Genomic DNA, 27,682 nt, shown 5'->3' with positions numbered 1-27,682 from the left:
TCATGCACCACACAGCGGATGCAAGGCGGTGTCATGCACAATTTCACAAAAAAAGAAAAAAGAATCCTACACCCCTTATTTCACTTCCCCTGCGATCTGAGCGGAGGAGGCCACATCTGTTCTTCGAGTTTTCTTTAGAAAGCCGTTAATAATCCCTAGTAAATATTATACACTTTCTAACAATACTACTCATATTTGAATTTAAAATTACAGATGAATTTCTTTATAGAACTTTATAGAAAGTTATATATAACTTCATCTTTATCGAACGCTAAGAATGTTTGATGCGACTTCGATCTGGCAAACTCGAACGACTGAAAACTGGTGAGTTACGTTGTTAATTTCTTTATAATAGAAATGGTAAAATACTACTAACATATTTAGAGTTTAGTTTATTATTAAATTGTTTAAAAAAAATAAATAAAACTACAACGTTTCTTTCTAGGGTTTTTGTATTAGATTTGCTTTTAGTTTCGTAGTGACGATGAACAGAGGCCTGTTATGAATGTGTCTTAAAATGTCTGGTATTTACCAGACATAAAATGTCTCTATACTTATGTACTTCTAAGCGTATAAATACACTTCATCCTGTTTTAAAGAATATAAACACATTTGCTATAACAAGAAATGTTTTTGAATGACTTTTTAAAAGTCTTTAAATTTAAAAGAATATATCTTTCTTTAAAAAAAAAAAAAAAAAAAAAAAAAAAAAACTATTTATGAAAAAACTGATTTTAGGACGACTTCACAAGGAAAACTTCTCTTCTTCTATATGATCTTGTCCATGTTCTCGTTGAAGACCTGAGAAACTTCTTTGCCAAGTTAATTCGGCACATAAAATGATCAGAAAAGGTTTCTGACAATAAGACAATAAGATCTTAGAGTAGAGGAATATAACCACACTTCTACCTGTGTGTGTATTTCTGCCATTATAGCACCCGTGCTTATGAAACACTGACTTCGTTAGTTTAATTGGCTGATTTTTAATCTCACTCATTACAGTTCATTCATTACTACATGGAATAATGCATATGACTTAAATATGCATCTTAAATATATTTTGGAAAGGTAGTTTTAAGTCATTTCAATACACTGCGCTAATCTGGTGCCACCAAGAACAACCCAGCCCCGAAATTAATTTTTGATGTATCTAATATTGGGAAAAGCGGGGCTTGAAACTGTCCAATTTCTACAATTGCTCATTTTATCTACTGTTTAGCCTTATCATATATTTACAGGCATCTTATTTTCTCATATTCTCACATATATGCTTGCATATATAACATTACTTATATTATTAGAGAGGACAATTTCACTATATAGTTTTAAATATCTGTATAACGCATTAGATCTATATGACGTTTTGAGAAAAATCATGATTGATTGAGTCACCACACAGTAATAAATACACATTTAATCAATTTGTTGCTGTTAGAATCGATTACCTATGTAAATGGGTGACCCTGGACGTTTGTAGCACTTTTTCCTTAGTCGGTTTTTGATAGATATTTTTGAAAGGTATTTTATCTTTGGAATTTGCAATAATTCAGTCACGCTTTTTCCCCTTTAATCTAGAAAAGACGACCATTTAGCTGGACGCAGGCTCATGAAAAGCGAAGCGACGAGAGACTTACACTGTGCCACGAGAGCACTTCTCCACTGCTTGTGCTTTTTCCGATAAAGACCACATGACCCTATGAGTTTCATCCTGTGACTGAAACATCCGCACCGGACACCACGATGGCCTGCTTTGAAAGTTGCACTGAGACAAAAGAAAAGTAAACTTCTTGATCTGTGTATGAACTATTAATCGTGAATTAAGATACCGTTGATATTCATTGTGTGGCACAATTCTCACCCCACAATGAAAACTTTTGCGTCACTTCTTCTCCCTTGAGGACTTCTAACCCGGACTCCTATTAGAAAAAAGAAGCACAACTTCTCACAGCAGCAGCATGATGAATGGGATGACTGGGACATCTGTGAAGTGCGTACTCGTCGGCGACTGTGCTGTGGGCAAAACGGCACTGCTGGTGCGCTTCACCTCTGAGACATTCCCTGACAGCTACAGGCCCACCGTCTACGAAAACACCGGTGTGGATGTCTTCATGGATGGCGTCCAGATTAGCTTGGGTTTATGGGACACGGCCGGGAACGACACGTTCCGCCAGATCCGCCCTATGTCCTACCAGCAAGCTGATGTAGTCCTGCTGTGCTACTCAGTGGCAAACCCCTCCACACTGGCCAGTATCCAACAGAAGTGGATAGCAGAGGTGCGAGAATATCTGCCTCGTGTGCCTGTCCTGGTTGTGGGCACTCAGACAGACCACAGGGAAATGGGACCATATCGTGACCGCTGCACCACAGCATCAGAAGGCAAGAAGGTGGCTCATGAAATTCGAGCTAAAGGGTACCTAGAATGCTCTGCACTCCTTAATCGTGGCATTCAGCAAGTGTTCGAGTGTGCTGTACGCACGGCTGTCAACCAGGCGCGCAAGCGAACACGACGGAGACTCTTTGATCTGAATCCATGCCACATCTCTTGAGGACCAACTAAAATCTGCTTCAACTAAGAGTTACTCAAACTCAGGCCGTCCATTTTATTGGTACACCATCGTATTGATTCTGTATGACTTTACAGTAGTAGATTAATAAGGGATCCAAGGTTCTCAAAGTGGGCTCCAGGGTCCTCCAGGGGGCCGTGAAGCACGGGCAGGAAGTCTATGATTTAAAAAAATATGTTACAGTGGTGCAAATCACATCATTATCAAATTTATTGCATTTATTGTGATGTTTGTTTATATATATATATATATATATATATATATATATATATATATATATACATATATATATATATATAGTTACTAGCTTGTTTGACTTGTCACGAGTCGAATGAGTTTAATCCAAACCTACAGATCACAAAATCAAGTAGGACTATTTAATCTAACAATAACATTTTAAAAGTGAAAAAAATAAAAAAATAATAAAATGTGTTTTATTTGTGGAAGTTTCAGGAATAATATGCTCACGGTTTAATTTTTTTTCACAGTTAAAGAGGTCTCTGAATATTTTAAAAGAACCTGTCTTAGATCTCAATCCCAATCAAGACATTTTAGCGGATACAACTCTATAAAAGTAGTTCAATCGATTGCGCCAAAAACGCTTCAACGTCAGTCTGTAGCAAATCTCTCTGTCTCTACCTGGCGCTCAGACCTACTGGTAAACCTTTTACCAAATGTCTTTCGGCGAGGCATTTATTTGATATGATGAATAGTATTTATTTGATATGATTTCACAGTAGAAATCCAATCATCCAGTATGGAGTTGACTATAGAATTCTATTGTATTTTGTTCTAATGTTTAATATACTGTTCTTCCTAAACATTTTATCCTATGTTGTTGTTGTTTTTTTTAATCTCTTCACCATCAAAGAACAAATTTTGTCTCTTAGAAGGAATAGAATTTTTCTTTTTTTTTTACCACAAAAACATACAACCTAACATTATATATTATATAATATGGCTTTTATATATAAAATGTAAAGGCTATAAAGGTTTTTCAGACTTCTACCAGACACTTGTGCAGACACTAGTAATGTGTAGTTTATTTGCAGAGCATAGAAAGACGTTTGAGTGTTTTATGCTGGACAAAACGGTTAATCATATCATGATCACCAGGCGTGAGGGTTTGCATTTTTTGGATTAATTGATGTTAAACTATGTACTGATGCGAGCTTTTGTATATTTGCGAGATTTGTTGTAGACTGTACTTTACTTTTCACACTTTTATTTGGAATCGCCTAAATGCAAAAATGGTCAGTATTTTTGCTCTCATAGGACTCAGTTCTGTCATTGCGATCGCAGTGCTAAAACGGAGTGATTACGGGGGTCTTAACATGTTTCTCACTGCCCTCACCCTTCTTTTGTCACATTTAATTATCACAATATCCTAAACAAAAGTGTTTGCATCATTCAGTCCCGTTTATTCTTCGTTATATTCTTATACACCGCTATTAGCGAAACGACCATGTTAACTTATTAGTCAAACTTATCATGCGGTTAGTAGTCCTAGCATTTTTCTTGTATATCTGATCATCTTTAGATTGATCAGAAATATCATGTGAACATTGTGACGACTGTCAAGGTGCAACAAATAAACAGTGACACAAAATCTGTTGTATGTTTGCCTTTTTTCTTTCCAGACGTTGGAAAATGCAATAAAAGCTGCAACTTTTAGGTGTAATTTCGAATACATGTGACAATTTCTCGTAGTGATTGTGTCATGTATTGACCGGAAAAATGTGTTGTTTAAAAAAAAAAAGAAAAGGAAACAATTTAAATAAATTATAGAACATGATATATATCAAATACAATAACTCAATACACGTGTAGGATGTGCTAAGAGCTCATTTGGTTCAGTCCACACTGGACCATCCTGTGCTTAATATATAATACATACACTTCAGATGTGATAGATGAGATTCTCTGTTATGGATCAGAAGCTGTGCCAGATGTGTTCGAGTGTGACTTCTTTTAACTTCACTGACATTCCAGTAACCATGTGATCTTTGTCGATATTTTCTATTTTTAAGTAAGGTTGCCCTAGTTTGCTGATATCTAACTCTATAGTGTGTCTCTGCACATCCCAGACAGCTCAGAACGTCTGCAAAAAAATGCGAACGGTGTGCAAAACAGTGTCTGTATACATACGTGTGTGTTCAGAGGAAAGATATTATGAAACAACCAGAGTGTGCATACTCGAAATCGCTCATGAGTGAAATGTAGGCACCTGCTTATTTATCCTGTTTATCATGTGTGCATTGATGCGTGTGTGTGTGAAAGTTTCACAAAAACAATACACACACACACACACACACACAAAAAAAGGTCTTCCTTAAGTATGCCTACAAACATGTATTCACTACCGTACCTGGAAATGATCAATCGTCTTTCTCCATTTTAAAATATTTCCTTAGAGTTGGTATCAAAGTAAAGCACATACAACTATAGCATAGCTATATTGTGTATAGATGGTTAAAAAAAATCATAATATCAATTTATTTTCACTAAGAAACTTTTAAATATGTTCTATACACGCGTTTGAATATTCAAATCCGATGTTTTGTACTTCTGATGGAAAAAAATGGATCGTTTTAGATTTTTTTGTTTGTTTGTTTGTTTGTTACATGCAGGTGGTCCTTAAACCGTATGGATGTACAGAGTGAAGGAAGAATTGTTAGATGGAAAACAATTAGATGTGAGTTTAATGCGTAAATGATGTGGTCTATGGAGATGGTGGCTTAAAGTAGATGCTTTTAGAGAACTATAGAGGGTACAAACCCCAAAACCACTTCCCAGCTGGAGCTGTCAGCTTTCTCACAATCTTCTGAATCCTACACAAGCTTCACAGAGATGATCTGATCCTTTATGCTTCATGCACATGCACAGTACTGAGAGAAAGGTAACACAAATGCAGTTGTCACAATATCATCAACCCTATCTCACTTAGAGACTATAGTTAACAGGCATTAGATATATGGCAAGCTTGAGAACGTTTTATGTTATTTGATAAATATACGTATGATAAATATATGACTTCTTGCAGCATTTGGCAGGTAAAAATATACACGCTAGCAAGGGCTAGTGATCATATATATATATATATATATATGTGTATATATACACACACACAGTCACTGTGATGACCAGAGTTATACAACGTTCCGGCTTCTTCTAGATGGTTGAACCCATCGTACTGTGTTTCTTTTCTTTCGTATGCCAGAAGTGATTGCAGTGTGGTGTATAGAAATATCACACCGAAGCCTGAATAATTCCTCTTCCACTCCTTTAATAAAATGAAGATAAAGGTTTAATAAAGATTTTCTCATCTCCTGTCCTCACAATTCAGTCCAATCATACTTTGTTTCAGAACATTAATGCTTAGCAGTGTGTGTGTGTGTGAGAGAAAGAAAGAGAGAGAGAGAGAGAGAGAGAGAGAGAAAGATGATGGTTTGAAGTTTTATGACATGACTTGAACGTTGCATAGGTCAGTTCAGCCTCTCTGACTAGTGAACACCAGGGTCGGTGAAACACACAATCAACCACAAGCCTCTCTGTCTCTCTCTCTCACTCTCTCTCTCCAACAGGAAACACCTGCAGTGAGCTCTTACCACACAAGCGCTCGCTCACACACACACACACACACACACTACTAATCACAAACTCTATCACAAACATGCACAGTTGTAATTGTGACAGTTGAGCTGTTGTGTCAGAGATGATACATTATCAGTTCATTATCAGTCCTACTTCACGCGTGCATACGTATGTACAACATGCAGCGTGATCAAAGTGCTATCGTACCACTGACACCTGCCAACATGGAGCGAACGCGAGAATCTTGACGCTATGTAACTCTTAATGTTAGTTTGAGTCGTGTTGCAGTGTGTTTGTGCAAAGAGACCAGTCTAGACCAGTCTAAACGTGGCGCTTTTATTACTTTAGGTATTATTTCTCCGCTCAATCATTCTTCTTTACAGTCACTCCGAACACGTTGAAGACCACGTGGCCTAACCCACAATCATCCTTTTTTTTTTTCTTCTACTGTATGTGTCATGTGTGAGAAGTGACTGCAGTGGTGTGTCTTTAAATATTACACAGAGCTCTGAATCATTCTTCATCTGCTTCTGGTATCACAGCAACACCTCCAGTTTTCCATCTCCAACACCATCGATCCTTCACGCATGCATGTAATGCCTCAATATGGTTATGATTACTTTTACAGTGGAGTTGTACAATGCGATTTTATGATGTCTGAAAGTGCACATACACTGCCTGGCATAAGTGTTCACCTCCGTTAAACTTTTCCACATTTTGTAGCGATACAGCCGGAAACTGAAATGGACTTAATTGGGATTTTTACCATTTGATTCACACAAGGTCTGTAATTGTCTTCCGCAGGTCAGTACGCACTAGAACCACTTTGGGTTGCAGTTACAACTGTCTTCTGAGTTGTGTCTCTATCAGCTTTGCACATCTGGATCCTGATATTTTCACCTGTTCTTCTTAACAAAATTGCTCAAGCATTGTATGAGGGAATGAAGAGATTGAAGTCTTGGCAAAGATTCTCAGATGTCCAAAAAAAAAAAAGTAGGGACAGTGTGGAACATGCTAATCAAAACATTGTGATTTGTAAATGTAGTTTAACTTGTATTTAAACAGGGGATATATAAAGACAAGGTATTTGATGTTTGACCTAATCAACTGCATAGTTGTTTTTTTTGTGTGTGTTTTTTTTTTTTTAAAGATAAACTTTTATTTTGAAATTGATGCATGCAACACATTCCAAAAAAGTTGGGATGGGGGCAATTTAGGACTAATAGGGATGTGACAAGTTGAAATAAGAAGGTGATGTGAAACAGGTGAGGCAATCGTCTGATCATAGTATATAAGGAGCCTCCAAAAAATGCCTAGTCGTTCAAGAGCAAGGATGGGTCGAGGCTTGCCAATCTGGCAACAGATGCGTCGGTGAATAATCCGACACTTTGAGAACGACATTCCCCAGAGATAAATCGGTAGGATTTTTGGCATTTCACCTTCTACAGTGCACAAAATAATTAAAAGTTTCAAGGCATCAGGTCAAATCTAGGTGCGTAAAGGGCGAGGCCGACAACCACTTCTGAATGCTCATGATCTCCGATCCCTCATACGTCACTGTCTTAAAAACCGTCATGAGTCTGTAACGGACATCCTGACATGGGCTCGGGAATACTTTGGTAAACCTTTGTCGGACGACACCATCCGCCGCTACATCCACAGATGCAAGTTAAGGCTTTACTATGCAGGGCAGAAGCCGCACATCAACACTGTCCAGGAGCTCCGCCCACTTCTCTGGGCTCGGTCTCATCTGAGATGGACAGTAGCACAGTGGAATCGTGTTTTGTGGTCCGACGAGTCGATATTTCATTCATATATATATATATATATATGAATGGGGGAACATGAATAAGTGTTATTAAAAGAAAAGCTGATGTTACACGGCGGTAAACAGTCGACTGTCCCAACTGTCTGATGTTGCAATCATCAGATTTGAAAGGAGTGTATATTTTCAAAAATAAATTCAATTCACAAAGTAAAACATCAAACAATGTGTTTTCAATATAGTACAGGGTGTACTGAATTTTCAAATGACTCTTTTGTTTGTTTTTTTGCATTATACTGTCCCAACTTGTGCGGAACTGGGGATGTACATGCCGACGTGATGATTGGCTATCAGCAGGGGGAGCTGTCTATATAACGAAATAGGGGATGATTTTGCTTCTGTCGGTTTTTTGGCGTCTTACATGTACCCGAACTTCCCTTGAGTAGAACTGGCCAGGCCTGACCTGATCGCTAACACTTCGCCGGGTAGATTTTGTTCTCTAGCTTGCAGCGGACTAGTGTGTGTAGCTGATAACCTGGATACTTTCCTCGGCGTGAAGAGCCGTGTCCGGCTTCCTCCAAATGTAGCATTTTGTGTCAAGACCACAATGTTAATTTTTGCTCTCATCAGACCAGAGAGTGTTTTCCCAAATATTTTACGAGTCTCCAACATACTTTCTTTTCATGACTTTTCTCAAGCCCAGCATTGCGTAGTGTCCAGGTTTTATTTATCCTCTGAAGAGCCTCTCCCATCCCAGAAGCTTTTTCAGAGATTTCCTTGACTTCTTGGTTGTTTCTCTGACTAATGCCCCTTTTACCTCGTCGATGACTTTATACGGACGGCCTCCTTTAGTCTGAGTTGGTTGTGCAATATTCTTTATATGTTTCATGAATAGATTTAATGGTGTTCTGTGGATTGTATGGCATAAATATTTTAAACGACCAAACCCTGATTGATACGTTTCACCAGTGGACACACCCACATCATGCTCTCAAGCTCACACAGTGTTCACACAGTAACTGCTCTGTAACCTGTATGTGTGATTATGAGTCTAAAGTCATGGAGTGTGCACAATCACCATTTATGAGCTAGATAGAAATTAATGGCAATCCTGTAAACATTTACTCTGTTGTGTAACAGTGTAAAAACAGCCTACAACCTCTCCTCATTACTATAACTGAAAAGCTTTTAGAGCATCATGGGAAATGTGGTTCACAAACGCATGTCGCATAAGGGGGAGGGCCATGGGAGCAGTGAGTGAGCAAGAGATTATAAGTGAATGAGGTAGAAGAGCATGATGACTTGAGAAGAACCACTTCCTGTCTCACTACTCTGATCTCTCATCTGAGCGCTAGCTATACTCTGTGTGTGTGTATGCGTCTTTGACTAAGATGTAGGCAGTTGAGGGGGTTGTGAAATATGAGTGGGTTGAAGTTTAAGCAATTTCATCAAAGAGACCTCAAAATAACTGACACAAACTGAGCACTTCAACAATTCATAAATAACACATCATAAATAAATAAAACAAAGAACATCTCTATCGTTGAATTTGATGAGTAAAGCTATGTGCTGCTGCTTGCGTTTGAATGGGACTGTAGCCTCTAGTTTTCAGTTATATTTGTAATGACTTGACATTTAAAAACTTGGAGAAGTAATGCAATAATAATAATAATAATAATAATAATAATAATAATAATAATTTGCGTTCCACTCTTTCACTGTTATATGGTGACAATCAGTACACTGTAACAACAGAGCTGTGTGTGTTTTGTCTGCCTCAAAAGTAAAATGAGTTTACAATTTATAAGGTGCAGTGTTTATACAACTCCAATTCCAAAAAAGCTGGGACGCCGGGTAAAATGTAAATAAAAACAGAATGCATTGATTTGCAAATCTCATGAACCTATATGTTATTCACAGTAGAACATAGAAAACGTATCACATGTTTAAACTGAGGAAAATGGACCGTTTTAAGGAAACAACAGGGTCATTTTGAATTTGATAGCCACAACACGTCTCAAAAAAGTTGGGACAGGGCGAACAAAAGGCTGGAAAGGTAAGTGTTACTAAACAGAAACATCTGGAGTCAGATTATGATTTGTAATGTTTTCCTTTTGTTTGGGTGTGTAATGGATCTGTTTGTGCGATGTGTACGGTCTGCAAAGTCACAGAGCTCATAGTCTCCTCTAAAGGGATTTATTTAATCGACCAGAAAACACTGCTCCAGACCTGCCCAAAACGCCTCGTTCGAAGTCTAGATATTACTTCCGCAAAAGTCTACGTCACTATGTGAACTATTAGCATAATCCCGCCCAAAGGCAGGCGTGAAGAAAGAAGGCGAGGCTTCGGTGAATTGTTCTTCGCCATTTCATGGAGACGCTCTGTGTTTCGTGCGAACGCAAAACAGTTCTGTAAACGGACGAGATTCAGTGGAATCAGTGGTTACTGTTTATTTACAACGCTGTTCCTGAGCAGTACAACCCAAACGTTTACTAGTGCAAAGCGCATTTTACAGAGGACAGCTTCCTGAACCTGGGCGAGTACAACGCAGGCTGCACACGAAGGCTACTCCTGAAAGCGGGGCGATTCCCACTTTGCTCTGACAAAGCTGTGTACGTAGCATAGCTTTGCACTTAACAATGCGTCGGTACGGTAAGAGAGTTCCAAAATAAAAACTTCCCACTGTGAAACGTTCTGCTCAAGTCGTCATTGCAAACTTGCTTCCGCTTGATCTGCTCGATCATCCGCATTTTCAGGATCCGACTCGAACCGATACGGTAAACCCGACGACATGTTGCTTAGGAGCTTAGAATCACTTTAGAAGCCTCGGATGCTGAAGCTGTCCCGAGCGGCGTTACATTTCCGGCACACGCTTGAGCTTTTTGGCCATTCACAACGTGACGGGCCAGCTGGCCAATCAGAGCACTCTGGGCTTTTCGAAAGGAGGGGTTTTGGAGAAATTGGAGTGGGAATAGAGGCGCTGCTTGAATGTACAATATATGACAAATAATGCGTTTTTTGAACATTAAAGCATGTTAACCTATTCTACTATACCCACTAAATAAAATAACGAACATTTAAAAAACGTTTAAAAATCATGATACGACCCCTTTAAGTAAAGTGTTACCAGATATTATAAGATGAGATATAGTACTTTTTTTGCTGTAGGCTGTGACTTCAACAAATACTGTACATTAAATTTGACATTGTTCTGAGTACTGTAACACGTAGTGCAAAGCTAAACCTGTGTTTGCGGTACATGATTTTAACTGGTTACCTTAGTTACTCAGTGAAAAAGGGTGTGTGTGTGTGTGTGTGTGTGTGTGTGTGTGTGTGTGTGTGTGTGTGTGTGTACATGCACGCTATGTGATACCCCAGGTCTTATTCCACAGGCACAGGGAGAGTGACATTCAGGCCTTAGCCTCTGTATGTACTGTGCTGTCTCCTAAACCTGTCTCAGCCTTTAAGAGACCCATTGGGCTCTTTTTTTTACCGCCAGTACAATGTGTAGCCCCTACTGAGGCACTTGTTTTGGTCTTTCCTTATTTAACTATTAAAAGGAAGATGAAGGTCTGTGTTTTTGGGCTTCTTATTAGTATGCATCTGCATGGTGAGTAATGATTAGCGTTCTTATTTTATATGCATGAAAGTGAATGCTGTATTTTAATGTGAGTACCGTCAAATATATATCATTTTATAATGTCGTACATTTTTTTTTTTGACCATGTATTTAGTTTTCAGGCTAAATATTGTGCCTTAGACATCCTGATGAAGAATAAATACTGTATGTAGTTTGCCTTCTTAAAGTTCCTCTTCCTGCCATCATTTGGTTTAAAGACTTTGAAGATTTGTATACACGCTTGATTAAAAATGTTGTCATGCAATTTAATTCATGTCTTTATATCGCATCACGTTTGACTCGATCGGTCAACGGGTATCAATTCATTTTCTATAACAACTGCTCTGGAAGTAGTTCCGGCTGCAAGGCAAATCACAGGTTTATATTAATGTGCTCATGCTAATATGTGAGTATAGTAACAACTTACAGAGTAGCTTGCCTAGCAGGCACTCCACATAAACAGCTTAAAAAGATGAGAAGAGATGTTTAATTTCTAAGAGGTGTCTCCAGTAAGAGCCAACCATGGGAGTCCAAGAGAGCAAAATTGGACATGCTCGCTCGCTCTCTCTCTCTCTCTCTCTCTCTGTGTGTGTATATATATATATATATATATATATATATATATATATATATATATATTCCTATGACAATACACTGTTATGTTTTATTCCCTACTTAACTTAATCATTATCTTGGTAAAAGTTTTTTTTTTTTCATGGATAAAACCAATTTATTCAACATCTGAAAATAATTTGTGTCTTCACAAAACGCAAAACAGTTAACTTGCAATTCCTCAAGTTTGTGTGTGTGGCGGGTTTTTTCTCATTGCATGTCCACTCGGGAGAATCCTCATTTCTTCGTTGCCCTTTTCGTGCACTACGTCTTATACTCTACATGAAAAACAAACCAGTGTAAAATCAACTTGTCCTACCTCTCTTCCTGCCTCGCTTTACTGCAGTGGTGCTATCTGCCCAGGGCCGCTACGCTCAGAAGCTGCTGAACACGCTGATGGAGAATTATACTAAAGCTCTGAGGCCTGTGGAAGACACGGACAAGGCTCTCAATGTTACATTGCAGATTACACTCTCGCAGATCAAAGATATGGTGAGGTCACACCCCACTTACACACATACACACATACACACGTATTATAAACAATTACTGCAGGCCTATTGAGACGGTGAGAAACCCCTGCAGCTCTAAACATTTTCTCTCATATTGAGGTCAACAGGATCAAACAAAACACCGCCTACAACATCGTTCTGGTCTTCTTGTGGTTGATTTGTGTACAGTATTCGCTGAGCCCTTCCACCTGCAGTGATAAAAACCACATACTGTAGTGTATATAACAGATTTTAGGTCATAACCTTGTCATAGACCTGTACTTCACTGCTTAGGTTACAGGTTCATTGAATGGCCAACTCAAAGGATTCATCGGTTGTTCCTCTGAGGGGAACCTGAATGGTTGTATGTACAACCCTACAGTTTCCTGATCAATAAACGTTCCAAGTAGAACTCTATCTCAGTCAGTCTCTTATTTTGTGACTATGTGCCTATGTAGCATTTACACCTGCTGTCCACTTTATTAGGAACCCCTGTGCACCTAGTCTTTTATAGAATGAACCAATCATTCAATCATGTGGCAGCAGTGCAATGCGTAAACATGAAGAATGGGGAAAACTGTGATCTCGGTGACTTTGACCGTGGCATAGTTGCTTGTGCCAGACAGGCTGGTTCGAGTATTTCAGAAACTGCTGATCTCCTGGGATTTTCATGCACAACACACTCTAGACCAGAGGTTCTCAACCTTTTGTAACTAAAGCCCCACCAAGCCTCGCCTATCATGTGGCACGCCCCCCACCCCCGCCATATTGGAGGAGACCATGTATAATGATTATCTATATATCTATATCTATATATATATATATATATATATATATATATCTCTAATCTAGATAGGTAAGTGTTATGATTTTTTTTTTTTAACTTATGACTTTTATAAAACTATATAACGGACAGGTGTGGAACATAAATGATCCAAAATGTTTCTGAACACTATAACTACGTTGAACAAGAGAACTAGGCTGTAATAGCGTGAATTATTTTACATGAGAAACATGTTGCATTCCATTCACCTTTCCTCAGCAGTCACTGTACCTACCAAACTCTGTTCACTTAGGGTTCATTTTCACTGGAATGGATTGACAGGATTCATTTGCACTGCACATTCCTTTGCAGCCTTCAAGAAATGCCTGAAGTCTCAGATCGTCTGAGCGCACTTGACTGTTACCATTTGATCCTTTTGCACTCTCCCTCTGAGGGTAGGCATGTTTATCTAGATATTTTTTTATTAACTGTGCTGTTATCTGATGAGGTGACAGAAGTTGCTTGTGGTTACTCGGCACATCAGTACAGTCTGCTATGTGACAAGCATCTGCAGAGTCCCTCGAATGTTTAGTTCTAACTCTGTTGGTAGAATATTAATTCTGCCTCACCTGTGTATATATATATATTTATTTATTTCCTTTTTAAGCTATATTTAGATTCCACGCTGGCTTATATCTTTGGAAAAATATTCCATTCTTATAAATGAACGGAAACGTGCAAATGTTTTATTAGCAAAGGCCTGTAAAAGAGACGACACCATGAAACATGACCGCGTAATTGGTCTTGATATTTTAAGCTCATTAAGTGTATTTCTAGCATTATCAAACGCAATCAAATATTAATCTACAGATCTAACCGAGAACTTTCCACTAGCTGGGTTTGGTTTCTGAAAAACCCTGATTAGAGAAATGCTTCCTCTGCTCTTCAATTCATTTCACCAAAGGATTGTAGCTTGTCTTTGGGGTTTTGGTGTGAGAGTAGCAAGTTGAAAATAGTGTGTAAAAAGTAAATATAATTTCATTGGCAGCAATCATGCACCTTATGATCTTACACAACATCAGTCACAGTCTAACTTTCTTGTCAGGTAAATGGTTTGTCTGACAAATGGAACAATCTCACTCTTAGACACTCATGATATCTTTTTCAGATCAATGAATGAACTGTCTAGTACTAGGAGTACTAGGTTTCAGGTGCAGACAGCTACAGTTGTCGGTAATACTTTAATTAAAGATGACAGACAGCGGATAAATCCAAAAAAAAAAAAAAACACCCCAGTTAATCATTTAGTAAAAAACAGGCAGAAGGTCACAAACAGGATATCCAAGGCAAAATCACAAAAACCAGGAAAACAAACGAGATCAAAAACCATGACCATGAACACAGATCAAAGGCTTGGTACGGATCAGATGAATAAGAGAGCTGAGCAGATTCTTTGCAATGAATGAGAGTGTGCTTATATAGTGGTCAGTGGTGATTAAGTCTTCGAGTGTGGACACAATCAGTAATTGGGTGACTGTGAATGTGACGATGAGTGAGATGATTGGGTGTTGTAGTCCTTGGTGGCCATACATTTAAGCCTGACAAACGACCTCCCTCCCCCCCAAGAACTCAATCCAGAACTCAATCCTTCTTAGGCCTACCTCGTGGACGGTGCCGAGTTCTCTCCGAGTGTCGGGCATAGAAATCCCTTCAGAGAAGGGGATTACGGATGTCACATGCCGGGGGGAAGCCCTTTTGCTAGGAGAACTGAAATTATGGACTTGAGGCTTGATACGTGGAAGGAGGGGGTAAGGCGGCAGTGACGTGGTAGGGCTAGCTTATATGTGACTTCATTTATGCACTGGAGGATTTTGTATGGCCGAATGTAACAATGAGTTAGCTTTCTGCAGCTATGTGTGATCTTGATATCGATGGTGGAGAGCCAATCTCCAGGCTGATACTGGGGAGTGTCACCCTGGTGTAAGCCAGCAAACTCTTTGTTACTTTGGACCACTTGTTCTAAACGTTGATGAATGCTTTCCAACACTTGTTCACTCCACCATGAAAATTAGGAATGGCAGCAGTTCTCTATTGCCGATATCATCGTTTTGTTCGGTGGGAGTGAGCTTCTTGACGTAGGCCAATGGGTGCAGATTGGGTTTTTATCCAAATGTTAAATGTTTAGTTTTGGAGGCATTCAATTCCACTACAAAGGGTTTTGATGGGTCACGGTGTTCCAGGATGGGTGCCGTAATGAGGGCTTCTTTAAGGTGTTGTAAGGATTGGTCGGCTGCTGAGTTCCACTTCAGTTTTTTGGGGCTTTTTTATTTATTTATTTATTTATTTATTTATTTTACAAAAGCACTGTTAAGTATCTGGTACTGGAGCTGAACCCTCTATAGAAATTAGCAAAGCTGAGGAATCTTTTTAGCTCTTTGACTGTGGTGTGAAACAACACTCTAGCTATGTGGAATTCACATTTTTCACACTTGATGTACAAGTGATTTCTGCGGAGATGAGAACACTTGTTTGAAATGGTTTACATGGGCTTCCCAGAACAGTGAGTAAATTAGGATGCCATGAATGTACACTATGATGAACTTTCGCAACATGTCTCTGAGCATGTCATTTATTAGGCATTGAAATACAGAAGGTGCACGAGAAAGCTTGTGTGGTATTACGCAGTACTATTAGTGACCAGAGGTGGTGCTAAATGCCATTTTCCACTCATCCTCTATGGATGAGGTTGATAAAAATGAAATCGTAAGCACTGCCAAGTCTTACTTGGTGAGTATTTGGGCTTCTCTGAGTTCCAGGGCAGATGGGAATAGTAGCAGAGGATAACAATATTTAATAGAGATTTGTCTTAACCCTCTATAGTCAATACAGGGCTTGAGACCTTGACATTGAGGTAGGATTCCCATTTGCAGGGGGAGTTGGGACTCTCAACAGAGGTTGAGGTGGTCTTCTTACTGAGGTTACATGGAGACAAGTATCCATCAACATCAGGATCACGATCAGGATCAAAGGCTTGGTACATCAGAAGAATAACAGAGCTGAGACGATACTTCACAAGGAATAGGAGTGTTGTGTGTGCGTAAATAGTAGTGAGTGGTGATTGAGTCCAGGTGTGTAATAAGTAATCGGGTGACTGTGAATGTGACAGTGAGTGAGATGGCTGGGTGTCGTAGACTTGGCGGCTATACTTGTATGCAGTGGTGTGTTCTGGGAAATGGAGTTCGACACTGATTCCGGTATTGACATTACACTATGTAAGTATGAAACATGAAATGTTTACTAAAATGTCTGCCACATGCTGACCCTGACTTTTAGTAAATCATTAATTTACTAATAAAATTTATGTTAGTGATGAACGATGTAATCATGATTGAAAAATATAATGTTCCAGTTAATACACTTAATACATTTTAAATAATAACAAATAATAAACTGCTTCGATAAAACGGGTCTTGATAGAGGACTAAGACTTTTGGAGCGTTGTCTACATGCCTTAGAACGGCATTATTGATGAAACTGTTTCTCATTATTATTATTCAGAAATCACCAAAATTTGATTGGTTTGCACGATTAATTGTCTGTTGATGGCAAATTTCTGCATTTATCATTTTCTCTTCGTTGACAGGATGAGAGAAATCAGGTGCTGACCACATACTTATGGGTGCGGCAGGTCTGGCATGATGCGTACTTACGCTGGGATAAAGATGAGTATGATGGCCTGGAGGTCATCCGCATCCCTAGCAACCTGGTCTGGAGACCTGACATTGTCCTTTACAACAAGTAAGCCAGTTTATAATCCTTACACAAGATATAGTAGCTTCTATCAAAGGAACACACATACTGTACTCTCTCATAAGATATATCGGTAGCAATAATTCCACATTTTAGAATAAAACAATACATCTCGGATAAAGTAGCAACGCAGATCCTTGTTTCAGAGTTACTCAACTTACACGAAGCAAAATTTCAGAAATATAGATAGTAGAACTTATTCAGGATATTCCCTTTATTTGAGTAAACATGCTATAATAATATGTAATGCATCGCTGTAGCAATAAATCCCAAAATCCCATGATGCTGTTTGCATCCTCCTGATATTCCATTTACAAATACATTTAAAATAAAGGTAAAAGACATTTAACCAGAGGTAAGGTGTTCTTCACAATAACCTATGTGCATAGTTCAGAATAACTTGCATGTTTCTTAAAACATTAATGAAACCACTACAGCACTGAGAAAGCAGTATTTTCGCAGTAATATCACATGACATCCATTTAACATCTCATACCTGAAACATCCTTCCAACCTGAACACATTCACCGCTATGCAATATAATATTTGGAATAATCGAGAAGTCACATGTTCAAAAGGAAGTTGCATTAGCTAAATTTCCTGAAGATCAAGGCCGTAACCACATCCTGAACATTCAGGGGATCAAACCATTTGGTGGGGGTGGGGGTCACAAATGTAATGGTATTTTTAGTTCTCTGTATAATCAAGGCAGGAATATTTATATATACAAAGCAAGACCTTTATAGTTAGGACCAAAATAACTAAGTAACATTATTTGGGTTTGGAATGATATAAGTAAGTAAATGATAACATAGGTGAACTATCTTTAACTTTTTGAGCATACAGACTACAGACTAGTATCAAAATGCAGTGGTTGCAGACACTTGGGGGTTTATTGTCCAAAAAAGAGGGAAAAAAAGAATACGTTTTTATTTTAATAAATGACTTTGCCCTATATATTCATTACATTCATTCACAATATGCACACATGCATTGTCCATCTTCTGAATATATAATATACTGAAAACGTCCCCGTCAATGTTTCTTGTCTGGTCACACTGACAATAATACAATACATCACATGGATCACGTGAATGATTGCATCCCTGGATATCACCGTCACTTTGAAAATACAACCTCGCTCCCAAATTCTAGAGGGAAAGTAAATGATCGATTAAAAAAATTCTTTCAAGTAAACCATTAGAATGTGTCCTCATGTGATTAGCATGAATGCTAGTTAAGCACTTTGTATTTCTACCCTACATTTGCAACTAATAATCATTAGGCCTCATTTATCAAGCTGGATACGTACGTATTTATCCGTAAATCTTTTTTCCCCTGAGCATTTACACAAGAAATGTGGTATTCCTGAAAAGACCATAAATCTGGAAAAATTTTCATATCCTCCTCTTGCTCCTGAGTGTGTGTACATGTACGCTAACTAATCCAAACCTCGACTTGTTCGACTTCAAATCATATAACTCGCATAGATTACTGCACTTTTATACATGATCGAAACTGTCAAAGTTAAATAGCTTATTTTTTATTACATCTACAGTATTTAGCAGATGCGCTTTAATCAGAACGACTTATAGAAGCGCTTTGTAATCTCGATAAAATAAAAAAAAAAAAACATAATCATGCTAGTTCTATAGGTCAGGGACTAAAAATACCATCGAGAACATTTTGTGAAACCCAGTCATATTATAATATTATTTATATTATTAATATTGACATTAATTAAAGAATATGCGAACACAAACTTTACACGAGAATTAAGATAAATAAAACAAATCATTCAATTATTACAAAAGAAATGCCACTGTATAAGCGGAGGACAGGCCGGTCTGTCTGCGGAGAGCCTTAAACTGTAAACAAACGCCGCAACTGAGAAAGATTACGCGCACGAATATTTTTCTTAATATTATACGTATATCAATAAATATTTTATTAGCATAGAAGTGAGTCAAAATAACTTCCACGTCTGTCTTTCAGCCTTTACAGTGATCATTCATTTCATGCTCCCAGCTGTCTGTGCACTTGAATTTTGTGGGCATCACTACATGCAAATGAGCTGTGTCGGAAACAGTGCACTTGACTGATGATCAACATATGCATGCAGTGAGAAAGTCAACCTTTCCAAAACTGAATCTGGCAGAAAATTGTAGTTCAGTTTGGCTTACACAAACATTTACACACAACTTTACTTAAGGATTAATAAACGAGGCACTTTGCCAGCAAAAAAAGATTCTGAGGGGCAGTGGTGGCTGATCAGAAGGTCGGGGGTTCGAGCCCCAGCACTGCCAAGCTGCCACTGTTGGGCCCTTGAGCAAGGCCTTTAACCCTCGCTGCTCCAGGGGGCGCTGTATCATGTCTGACCCTGCACTCTGACCCCAGTTTCCTGACTTGCTGGGGTATGTGAAGTAAATAATTTCACTCTGCATATGTATATGTGATAAACAAAGACTCATTATCATTAAAACTGAGTTACTGTTGCGATTTTAGAATGATTAAATGCATGTTTTCTTTGACTCAACCTTAAATGATTATAAAGGTTCATTTTCATTAAGAGTTTCACCCGTATAACAGTAAACCATTATATCAGGTTTTCTCATCAAGCAGACATGTTTGAGTAGTGTTATAATCACATAATAAGCTTAATTCTGTCAAATTAAGTTACCATATTTAAAAAAAAAAATACAAATACAACTGGGAACATATATATGCAAAATCTCTGCCTTGCCTGGTTTCTCTGTCTTTTGTAGCGCCGATGAAGAAGACTCATCAGGCCCTCCTGACACTAATGTAGTGTTACGGTACACGGGTGAGCTCACATGGGATGCTCCTGCAATCACAAAGAGCACATGTGTGGTGGATGTCTCCTACTTCCCCTTCGACAGCCAGCAGTGCAACCTTACTTTTGGCTCCTGGACCTACAACGGCAACCAGGTGATGGAACAGAAAACACACCGATAAATATCTACATACAGTAAATACACACTACAAACATGATTTAATGCCTGTCACATAAGGAAGACTATGTATACCAGTGTTCAGCGTGTCTGTTTCCATACATAGTATCTGAATTTCTAATAATGAACATGAAAAAACTATACTGGAAGCACTTACATATAGTATATCTCACGATATGTGGACGCTGTAGATTTGTGATCCGGTAATCCTAAAAAACTTCTCAGGACTCTTATTCACAGTATGCTCATACTATCTTTTCAACACACTTACTTATTGACTTTATTCTTCTACACTTGTATATTGTAATATCATTATTTTTCTGCCCTCTAATCACTCCAGGTGGACATCAACATGGGTGGAATGGAGGGTGGTGACCTCTCAGACTTTGTGGAGAATGTAGAATGGGAATGTCATGGCATGCCAGCGGTCAGGAATGTAATCATGTATGGCTGCTGCTCAGACCCATACCCAGACATCACCTACACAGTGCTGCTGAAACGCCGCTCCTCATTCTATATCTACAACCTGCTCCTGCCCTGCTTTCTGATCTCCTTCCTGGCTCCACTTGGCTTCTATCTCCCAGCTGACTCTGGAGAGAAGGTCTCACTTGGAGTCACAGTGCTTCTAGCCCTTACTGTCTTCCAGATGATGGTGGCTGAAAGCATGCCACCATCTGAGAGTGTGCCACTCATTGGTGAGTTTGGGGTGGAGTGTTTATTTTTATTAAATATTTTTCTTAGTAACACTTATTAGAAGTTTTTGTTTCAAGTAGGGGAGAAATATTACATCATATAAATATGGCCAACATTGCTCTTCTCAAAGGAGAGAGAGGAATGCTATCCTTTCTACCCCGAGAGCAAGGCTAGTTATGCTCTCTTGGACTCCCAGCCATGGATGATGGTGAAATGTCGTCACTATAAAGCAAACATTTAGTTGTGCCACTTGGGAACCCAAAGTTATATTTGTTATCTGTCTTGATTTCCATCCAAAAGATGCATCTTTATTTTAATTTTGCAGTTGATAAAATCTATTAACATGTTAAAAACACTTCATTCTTTTGAGTCTACTTAATATTTTCGAGTTAGGGTGACTGATAGAAGTCCAGTGAGTGAACAACTGTAATCTCAGGATCAGTGTCTGGGGCCAGGGTTTTGTAGGTAACATATCACTTGCAAGCTTACAACATTGCTTGCTCAAAAGGATTAAACTCCCCGGCAGGAGAGGTAATTTGCCACCACCATCTGCGGCCCTGTTCTGAGGATCCGGCCAACAGAAATGGGCCATGAGATGGGTCAGTATTTTATCCTGTCCCAAATGCCCAGCCATGGGATTATGATGAGCTGCATGGAGCAGGAGTTCCATATGGCTCTTTGGCACTAACAACTGCATCATCTCTTCCTTAGTATGAGTGTCCTGTGTCACGCGATATATATCGTCTCTAATAATTGCAAAGTAGGGGAAGGAGAACGCAATGTTAGGCTGAACTTCCTAACCGTCGAGGGCATGCTCCAGCGGAAAATCAATGAGATCAATTCCCCCGGAGGGTGGGGGGGTGGAGCCTTCCTCACCCTCTGTATCTTCGCAATATGGAGCTGATGTCAATGGTCCAGGGAACACCTCCCCAACCAACGCTAGGCACATACCACTGCTACCCTGCTGCAGGACGCAAACATTTCCCTCACTAATGCCTGAAAACCTGACCAATTTGTCCCAAGAATTAAAGCCTCCACTTTATTCTTTTCCCCTGGAATTTAAACCAGTTAATATTTGTGAACGTCCCCGTGCGCACACCTCACCTTCACCAATCTGCATTGAATCAGGCTTTGATGGACAGTGGTCTAGTTACACCCTGAGTCCACCAAGGTCTCACTGACACACAATATGCTCCTGCTTGATCAAGCGAGGCTTGTGGTGCATCAGGGATCTGGATCAGTGTTCCTGCTTCCATAAAGGAACACTGATCCTGGAAATGCCTGGCTTCCTGGTCAAGCCTGCGGACCTGCCCAGGCTTTGCACTGGTCCTGGTGGGCGCGGATTGTTCTACATGTATAGATAGAGAGGCAGTTAGAAGAAACATCAGCGGTGAAGGAGCAGGGTTGGAGAAACAATGGGGAGGAAACTAGGTTTTGGGTCTGCTTTTTGGGACAAGAGCGGTCAACTTCAGTGAGCTGCAGTGACTGGAAGCACCAGCGGTGCCCCTAGGGTGTCTGGCCAACGTGCAGTAGAACTACCCTCTTGTCCCTAAAAGCACAAACAGACAAAAATAAGTAGAATGGCGTTAATCCAACACAGGTGAGAATCATCACGCATTACCTGCTGGTTCGGCCCGCCTCCTCTCTATCCACAGCTGATGCTCGACCACACCCCCACTGCCACAAATGTTTCTCAGGACTTATGATGTTTTAGTACGGAAGCTAACCACATAACCCATGGCTGGGAGGTAGCAACTAGTAGGCATTAACGTACAGATAGGTGACAAATTAAAGGAGAAATGATACTGTATTATATTATATTAAACTATGCTATAACATGCTATACTATACTATAAAATCAAAACAGTACTTGTCTTAGTAAGGTCACAATGAGCCACCAGCTTTAGTGCTCCTTGGCACAGATACTACAAGTCTCGAACTGTACTGGAGATATGAAAACCATTCTTTGCACATATATTCCCTCAACTAATGTTTGGCTTTACATCATTATCTTCATCAAACCTTCAGTGAGCCATCATGTCCTATGAATGGAGGAGAGTCATCCTGGAAGAGACCACTCCCATCAGGACAGAAATTTTTCTTCATAGGATAAAGATGGTATGTCAGAGTAACTTATCATTGATTTGTAGTGACACGTCCTTCTTAGGGGACACGTAGACCTCAAGCACGCCTGAAAAATACCCTCCTGCAGCATACAGAGCCACTAGACCCATTCAGTGTACGCATCAAGCAATCAGTCCTGTACCATTGTTTTAATGCTCTTTATTCTACTAAATCTATATTCTCTTCCTCCTGCTTTCTCATCTCCTTCATGGTTCCACTTGGCTTCGACCTCCCAGTGAGTTTAGTTTGAGGATTATTAACACTTATAAGAAGAATTTGAAGTTTGATATCTCTGTTCTAAACCTCCAGTGCAGTAATATACCTATCTATTTACTGCTGTCTTTCCCATAGATGTAAATACAGATCTCACTTTAGTCAGATCTTGGAGTACATTTGTCTGGAAATATGTCTAATTACTGATTCTCCACTAATTTATTCAGGGTTTCCCTTTAATTTGTCACCCATATATAGGTAGAACATATAAGATGGTTTTAGGATTTAAGCTTTAAGTACTTAAAGTGCACGACTCAGGAATGTAAAATGTTTAATGTCTGTAATGTCTAGATGTTAAAATACTGGATGTTTCTACAAATGATGTAAAGTATAAGAGCACAAAGAAGTAAGAAGCAAAATTCTATTTGGAGCCTCCATTATGTTAATGTGTACATGCAATGATGTGCTCATTTGCTGCATGTTCTTATGTCACAGGTAAGTACTACATAGCAACGATGACAATGATTACAGCCTCCACCTCATTGACAATCTTCATCATGAACATTCACTTTTGTGGTGCCGAAGCCAAACCGGTGCCCAACTGGGCCAAAGTCCTAATTATTGACTACATGGCGAAGATTTTCTTTGTGTATGAAGTAGGAGAGAACTGCACTACTCCTCAAAGTGAACGTGGCCCACCGTTTGTAGAGGACCCACTGGCTAGTCTTGAAAATTATGACTATTTCTCCACCGGTTTTTACAGCAATCATCTACATGATGGGCCTGTTAATCAGTATAACAGGTATAATAACTGTGGCAGAGATTGTCACTATGCCAGAAATCACCAGTCAAATGGCTACCATTTCAACGCCCTGCATATGGCACCTATACCACCACAGTTCTCATCGAGACAGAAAATACACCAGCCGAATTACATACACCACATTGGGCGAGATGGTAACGCGGTTAACCTGAAGGAAGGGAAACTGAGGCAAAGTGATCTCTCTATTCCTGAAAAACTCAATGGGTACACGTATGAGCATAGCACCAGCGAGTACACCAAACCATACACGATGGAAGACTACAGTAAAAAGACAAGCACAGAAGAGTGCACATGTATGTGTGCTCAGCACCAAAAAGTGGTGCAGAACATTGAGTACATCGCCAATTGCTTTCGGGAACAAAGGTCAAACCAGGCCAAAGGAGCAGAGTGGAAGAAGGTTGCTAAGGTAATGGACAGGTTTTTCATGTGGGTGTTCTTCATCATGGTCTTTCTCATGAGCATCCTCATCATGGCCAAGGCATCCTGAGATCAGTTGATACGAGTTGTGTCCACATATTGAATGAAGACTGGAGTCATGTTTACAGACATCCATTCCAAAGAAGATTAAAACGATAAAGTAGAAAGTGATGAAAACTGATCCTTACTGTTCCATACGCAAGTTCTTAAAGCATTCCTAGTAGAATACTACTAACTATGCAATAGAACCCATATCCTATAGAACTGGTGAGAAATGAGTGATGGATTATTGGCGTAAACTGAATAAAATATGAAATGTAAGTTGCCGCCTCACAGCTCCAAGTTCTTCATGTACGTGGGTTTCTTTGGGGCACTCTGGTTTCATCCCATGCCAGTAGGTGGAACGGTTACTCTGAATTGCCCCTAAGTGTGAATGAGTGTGTCACTTTGGTTTAGGATCCACCACGACCCTGATCAAGATAAAGCGTTTACTCAAGACGAATGAATGATGACGTGTTTTTTTAAAAAAAATCATATTTTCCTCTGTATGTTTTCAAGGCATTACAGTAAACTGTATTAAAACGCATTTATTAAATTGCTTCTTGTTTTTCTCTGGATGTACATATAAACATATTTCCCATTCACATCCCTATAACTTTACATTCTTAAAAGCTAAGCATATTACACTTTGTCTTTCGTCTGTGCTTTCATTCTCTATATCCACTCAAATATAATGTGGACGTTTAAATCTTAATATAAAGTATATAACACTTTAATATATTAAAGTGAAGACATGTTTCAATGTGTGTGAGTGAGAGAGAGAGGTAAATTAATCTGTTGGCAAGGACACATAAATAATATATAATTAACCTCAAGTGCACAAACCCATCAATAATTTATAAACTAATTAACTGATTAAAGTATATTTACAGTCCTTCAATGTTGAGAAGAAAACCACTGTACACACCCCAACACACAAAGAGTAAAATCTAAAATACTAGAAGTAAAATCACTCTGCACTACTCACTTAATCCTTTGACAGAGAAACATTGCTGTACATTGCCATCCTCCATTCAAAGAAGGGAAGCGATTAAGCTACGCTCCCCTCCGAAAGTATTGGAACGGCAAGGCCGATTTTGCTTAACGCAACATAAAACCTAGACGTAAATACCAGGAAATAAAAACTGCAACCCTATGTTTGTCTTTTGACCTCACACCAAAATGTCTTTGGTGTGTATTGCGAACAGATTCTAAAGGGCTCACAAACTTTCAAGCACCACTGTATATATAATGACGGTCTGGGTAATACGATCGCACAGACATGTGATAGCACATTTATTGCACGGATTCGTTTTTGTGTTCATTATTAACTGTGCATCTTAAAAAGCGCTGAGGAATGGAAAGTCAAGTAATGTTTCACGTGGTCTTTGCAGTAGTATATCAGCATTTAATTGCAATAACAACATAGATGAAAATAGATATGCCCTGTATCCGTTTTTGTTTGGACATTTTTTCCATTTTTTTTTCCTTTTGTCCTGCACATTCATACGTAATCCGTAGCTTCACCAATTGAACGATGAATGTTTTTTTTTTCCTATAGTTTATTTAACATTTAATAGGGTTTTGCAGAAAGCCATAATGTTTGTGTACCTGGTGTATATCTATCTGTCCTTGTACTTTCAGACCCCTGTCACTCCCAGCACACAATAACACTGACCTGGAAAAAGAGCCAGAAGAACTAAAGCCGATCAGTTCAGTGTTTTGGTAAGGTGATAGTCTAAGACCAGAATCTGTTACACCTTTACATGCTGCTGCTCTCAAACACTCATGTTTCAATAGTCCTTTCACTTCAACCTGCCCTGTGTTTGCATGACACTTGATTGCGTGAGTATAAGGTAACACATGTCAAATACACTACACAGTTGATCATCTATCAGCTGTAACATTAGCAAGGAAATATAATTGATGATCTCCTTACAGTGGCACCTTTTAAGGGGTGGGATATATTAGGCGGCAGTCGGTTCTCTAAGTTGATGTGTTAGAAGCAGGGAAAACGAGCAAGCATAAGGATCTTAGCGAATTTGACAACGGCCAAATTGTGATGGCTAGACGACTGGGTCAGAGCATCTCCAAAACAGCATGTCTTATGGGGTCAGAACACCGAGTGCATCACAGCTTGTTGTGTACGAGGCAGAATGGTCAGAGTGCGCATGCTGACCCCTGTCAACTGCTGCAAGCGCCTCCAATGAGCATGTGAGCATTAGAACTGGACCACGGAGCAATGGAAGCGACGGTCTTATAAATCACGTTTTCTTTTACAGCACGTGGATGGTCGGGTTCATGTATGTCGCTTACTTGGGGAACAGATGGCACGAGGATGCTCTATGGGAAGAAGGCGAGCCGACGGAGGCTTGGGTGATGCTCTGGGCAATGTTCTGCTGGGAAACCTCGGCCCTGGCATCCATGTGGATGTTACTTTGACACGTACCACCTACATAAACATTGTTGCAGACCATGTACACACCTTCATGGCAACGGTATTCCCTAATAGCAGTGGCCTCTTTCAGCAGTATAATGCTCCCTGCTACAGTGCAAAAATTGTCCAGGAATGGTTTGAGGAACATGGCATATCCATCTGATCGAGTATCTGTCGGATGTGCTGGACAAACAAGTTCGATCCACGGAGGCCCTACCTCGCAACTTAAAGGAACACACACACACACGCACGCGCACAAACCCACACACAAAAATATACATAGAATTTCAGCTTTCATTTCCTGAGATATACATCTAGATGTATATCTAGACACAACTTAGCACATGGCCCCTTTAGTTTGAACCGGCCCATTTTTCAAGTGATGAGAACTGTTGGAACATGTGACTGACCGGTTCATATCAATTCAATATAGTTTTATTTGTATAGCACTTTAGACAGTGGACATTATCCAAAGCACCAATGTGAATATAACTTTTTTAATTTAAATTTAAATCCCTAATAAACAAGCCAGATACCAAGTATAATATTTTTGGATTATTGATGATGTTTTTAGGTCACATTTATGAAGATATATAGAAAATTCTAAAGAGTTCACAAACTTTCAAGCACCACTGTATACTTTCTGCTCAGATTCAGTCAAATTCTGCAAAACCGATCAGACGGCGCATTACAGTACAGATGAATAATGACCCAAAACATACGAAAACAACCCAAGAGCTTTTTAA

At 39.3% G+C, this 27,682-nt stretch overlaps 2 protein-coding genes across 2 annotated transcripts; both read left to right on the top strand.

The window, feature by feature from the left end:
- The first annotated feature begins 59 nt into the window (after positions 1 to 59).
- Positions 60 to 4,173, top strand: rhoh (ras homolog family member H). The gene is made up of 2 exons (XM_017461823.3): positions 60 to 324; positions 1,576 to 4,173. Exon 2 carries the CDS (start codon positions 1,956 to 1,958, stop codon positions 2,544 to 2,546), a length of 591 nt encoding a protein of 196 aa, XP_017317312.1. The 5' UTR covers positions 60 to 324; positions 1,576 to 1,955; the 3' UTR covers positions 2,547 to 4,173.
- Positions 4,174 to 11,520: 7,347 nt separating this feature from the next.
- On the top strand, positions 11,521 to 24,630 carry chrna9a (cholinergic receptor, nicotinic, alpha 9a). The gene is made up of 7 exons (XM_053677344.1): positions 11,521 to 11,533; positions 12,501 to 12,646; positions 14,411 to 14,413; positions 17,052 to 17,206; positions 19,984 to 20,167; positions 20,531 to 20,885; positions 23,716 to 24,630. Exons 1-7 carry the CDS (start codon positions 11,521 to 11,523, stop codon positions 24,528 to 24,530), a joined length of 1,671 nt encoding a protein of 556 aa, XP_053533319.1. The 3' UTR covers positions 24,531 to 24,630.
- Positions 24,631 to 27,682: the final 3,052 nt, after the last annotated feature.

This window comes from Ictalurus punctatus, chromosome 29 (assembly GCF_001660625.3).
Source record: "Ictalurus punctatus breed USDA103 chromosome 29, Coco_2.0, whole genome shotgun sequence".
NCBI lineage: Eukaryota > Metazoa > Chordata > Actinopteri > Siluriformes > Ictaluridae > Ictalurus > Ictalurus punctatus.
The sequence above is the reverse complement of the archived record's forward strand: the minus strand, read 5'-3'. Positions and strand labels throughout refer to the sequence as shown.